This window comes from Myotis daubentonii, chromosome 4 (genome assembly GCF_963259705.1).
Source record: "Myotis daubentonii chromosome 4, mMyoDau2.1, whole genome shotgun sequence".
NCBI lineage: Eukaryota > Metazoa > Chordata > Mammalia > Chiroptera > Vespertilionidae > Myotis > Myotis daubentonii.
In genome coordinates this window covers 21,417,325-21,420,890 of record NC_081843.1, presented here as the reverse complement: position 1 = coordinate 21,420,890, position 3,566 = coordinate 21,417,325, and the positions used below count along the sequence as shown (strand labels likewise).

General features: G+C 63.5%; 1 protein-coding gene across 1 annotated transcript; it reads left to right on the top strand.

Annotated features, from left to right (window-relative positions):
• The first annotated feature begins 205 nt into the window (after positions 1-205).
• LOC132232586 (glutamate receptor ionotropic, NMDA 2A-like) lies at positions 206-3,249 on the top strand. Its single transcript, XM_059691955.1, has 3 exons — positions 206-648; positions 1,228-1,418; positions 2,773-3,249. The coding sequence occupies exon 3, from the start codon at positions 2,791-2,793 to the stop codon at positions 3,247-3,249; it is 459 nt and encodes a 152-aa protein (XP_059547938.1). The 5' UTR covers positions 206-648; positions 1,228-1,418; positions 2,773-2,790.
• Positions 3,250-3,566: the final 317 nt, after the last annotated feature.

Below are 3,566 nucleotides of genomic sequence, written 5' to 3'. Positions count from 1 at the left end.
TCTCGGCCCGCCTCCGGGGAGAGCGGCTGCGGGCGGGAGACGCCTTCGCCCGACGAAGCTCCAAGCCTCTCCGGCTTTCGCGGGGGCTGCTGCGTCTCACCGACTGGGAACAAGTCCCTAAGTTGGCGTGGAGGCGCCCCTGTCTTCCTCCTCCTCTTTTTCCCAGGCGACCGCAGCAGAAGCACGCCCTGGGAGCCCGGTTTTCCCAGTGCTGTGAACCAGGGTGATCAGGCGCTCTCGGGACTCCCGCCGCGAAGTGGGGAGCTGAACGCCTGGCCCGGAGCTGGCCCCGCAGCAAAGGGCCTGGAGGGAGCTGTCTGCCCCCTCCCGCATCTCTTTCGGCCGCGGACCGCGGGGATCCCCGGTTACAAGCGCGCGCGCGCTCCCACACTCACTCTCACACACTCGTCCTCACACACACCAGCCCGGAGCCTGGGCTGCAGAGAGATCTCTCGGGCGCGCTCAGAGGACTGGGAAGCTGCTGTCGGGAGTGGGGCAGGAAACCGAGCTCTGGCTCTCTGAGGGAGGCGCCCAGGGCTTAAACCGGAGCATGGGGCCGGATGAGCACTGACAGTCGCGGCTGCAGCCATCAGCCCTGGAGATGACCAGGAGCGGCCACTGCTGAGAACTATGTGGAGAGAGGCTGCGGTGAGTGCTGGCGCGGGACGCAGGGCCCCTTTGGGAAGAGGACGGTGGAAGGCCTGGATAGAGGTGGGCGGCAGGACCGCAAGAGAGTCATTGTATGGGAATGATCGCACCTCCCTCGGGGATTTGGGACCGCGGGAGCCCGAGTCCTTTTCCCTTCCCCTCTCCTCCTGCCGGCTCAACGCAAACTCAGCCATACCCCCCCTACTCCCCCTACCCACCTCATTGCCCGCCCCCCCCCCCCACCTCGTTCAGCAGCTCCTGGTCGCACAACTCCCAGCAGCCGGCGCTGGGGAGGTGGTAGGGGGTGAGGGCGGAGGTGCCCTGTTAGCTTCTCGTGGGTGGATAAATTGGGGCTCCGGGTTCTCCTGTGCGCTCTAGAGAGGAGCTCTCCATATGGGCCACAGGATCTGAGGATCCGGTCTGGGGGCGTCTTGGTCACGGAGGTTCAGCTCCCCCTCTCCTGCCGAGCCCCCTGTATGCACATAGGGGCTGTGAGCATTGCAGACTGCAGCCCGACACCCCCACCCCAGTCCCGCTCTCCCGACCCGTGGGCTGACCCGTCTCTTCCCATCTTCGTAGAGCCCTGCTGCAGAGCCTCCGGCTGGGATAGCCGCCCCCCGTGGGGGCGATGCGGGCAGCGCGGGACAGCCAGGGGAGCGCGCGGGGGCCGCAGCATGCGGAAACCCGCTAAACCCGGTGGCTGCTGAGGCGGCCGAGATGCTCGTGCGCGCAGCGCGCCCCACTGCATCCTCGACCTTCTCGGGCTACAGGTACGTCCCAGCGGGAGACTCGGGCTTGGCGGGATGGGGAGGAGGAAGACTCGACCCAAGCGAGAGCGGGAGAAGGATAGGGAGAGAGGGAGAGAGAAAGCTGGCGAGGGAGTATCGGTAGCTAGGCGAGAGAGGAGCACCAGGGGGCGCTGCGGCACCGCAGTGCTCACTTCTAGAGCTCTGAGGTCGGTGCGAGTTCTCCCCAACTTCCCCAGGCTCTGGCAGTGCCCGCCCCAGGGCGCGCGCCTGTGCACGCGTGCACGACTGTGCTGGTATTTGCAGGCACGCGCCCCTGTGTACCTGGCGCGGTGTATATGTGTGCACCGCCTGAGTCCATGTGCGGACTCTGGATGGCCGTTGGCACCATTACGGTGGCCTGTGGTTGTGCGCAGAAATGCGCGCGTGCCTGTGAGCGAGTGGTGCCCCACCTGCCCACGTGCACCTAAGACTTGATAACAGGACCTGCAGTGGAAAGCCTGGGGAGGGGTTGTGCAGTTTATGTCGGTCGGAGAGCTTCTTAGAAGCCTACCTTTAGCCCCACACACGTTTTTTTGCCAGCTCCCACGCACAGGCCCGCGGACGACCTCCTCTCCGGAATTCTGCATTGCACACAGCGCGCGTGAAAGAGAACGTGTGTGAACCCGTGCGTGTAGGGGGCGGGTCCTGGGGTCACTTTCTTCAGGGCCCCTCAGCGGGAGGAGGGGTGGGCCCTAACTTCCTTCAGGCGCCCCGGAGACTGGAGCGCAGAAGGGAGAGTTCTCACTCGCAAGCTCGTGGGTTGTACCTGCGGGAGAGGAATGGGGTCCGCAGCGGGTGCCGCAGGGAGCCAGGTCTGCGCTGCGTCCCGCGTGTTCGCAGGGGGCGGGGTCAGTCAATTCGCCGGAGCGCTGGAGCCCGGCTACTAGTCTCTACGCCGCCTCCGCACGCCCGGCTGATCTGTAGTTCGCTCCTTGTGAGCAGGGGGCGGGATCCCTAACTTGGTCCGCTCTAGCCGGCGTGGGAGAGGAGTGGGTGACAGGTTTGCTCTGTGCGCCTACGCTCAAGGGCGGTGGTCCGCAACTAACTTGGTGGATTCAGTGGGAGATGTGGGCAGAGTCCGGCATGGCGACTGAGGCATGAGAAGGAGGGTGGATGAGAAGATGGATTTACCGCCAGGGTTGGAGAATTAGCTCGGATTGGAGTTGGATAGAGTTGGCGATGTGTCTAGTGACTAATGACATCGGGGATCGGGAATGGAGTAGGTGACTCGGGCAACTTGCGCTCCGGGTGGGCTCTCTACCTGGCTGGTAGAGCAAGGGGAGGGGTCTGGAACCCTGGCTCACTGCAGCCCTGGCTCTCCCTCTCCACCTTGCAGGGACCATAAGTGGCGACTATGGGCAGACTGGGCTATTGGACCCTGCTGGTGCTGCCGGCACTTCTGGTCTGGCGCCATGCGGCGCAGGGTGCGGCGGCGGAGAAGGGTACCCCGGCGCTGAACATCGCGGTGCTGCTGGGTCACAGCCACGACGTGACGGAACGTGAACTGCGAAACCTGTGGGGCCCGGAGCAGGCGACTGGGCTGCCCCTGGACGTGAACGTGGTAGCACTGCTGATGAACCGCACGGACCCCAAGAGCCTCATCACACATGTGTGCGACCTCATGTCCGGGGCGCGCATCCACGGCCTGGTGTTTGGGGACGACACCGACCAGGAGGCCGTGGCCCAGATGCTGGATTTTATCTCCTCACAGACCTTCATCCCCATCCTGGGCATCCACGGGGGCGCATCTATGATCATGGCTGATAAGGTAAGGCCGGAAGCGATGGTCTGCGAGGACTCCGGAGTGCGCTAGTCATAGGACAGCCACTCAAGGTCTTCGGGAGCCCCTGGTATCTTCTTGCTATGACAGGGTGTCGTGGCCACTGACCCTGGTGAGAACCAGGTCCCACCTCTCCAGCCCAGAAATGAATAGAAATGCTTTTTGTCTTGGGTCTGAAAGTGGGGTACTCAGAGAGGCACTCTGGGTGTGCCAGGAAGAACTTGGAAAACACAGAAGTGTGATAGGGTGGTGGAACGCTTGGAGATTGCTAAGCAGTTTACAGATACAAGCCTGGGGCCACTTGAAACAACATGGCTTACATTCCTATAATATCAACGTTACCAGGTTGT

Excerpts from the sequence above, each read along its gene's own strand:
- LOC132232586 (XM_059691955.1), top strand. The coding sequence starts at position 2,791 with ATGGGCAGACTGGGCTATTGGACCCTGCTGGTGCTGCCGGCACTTCTG.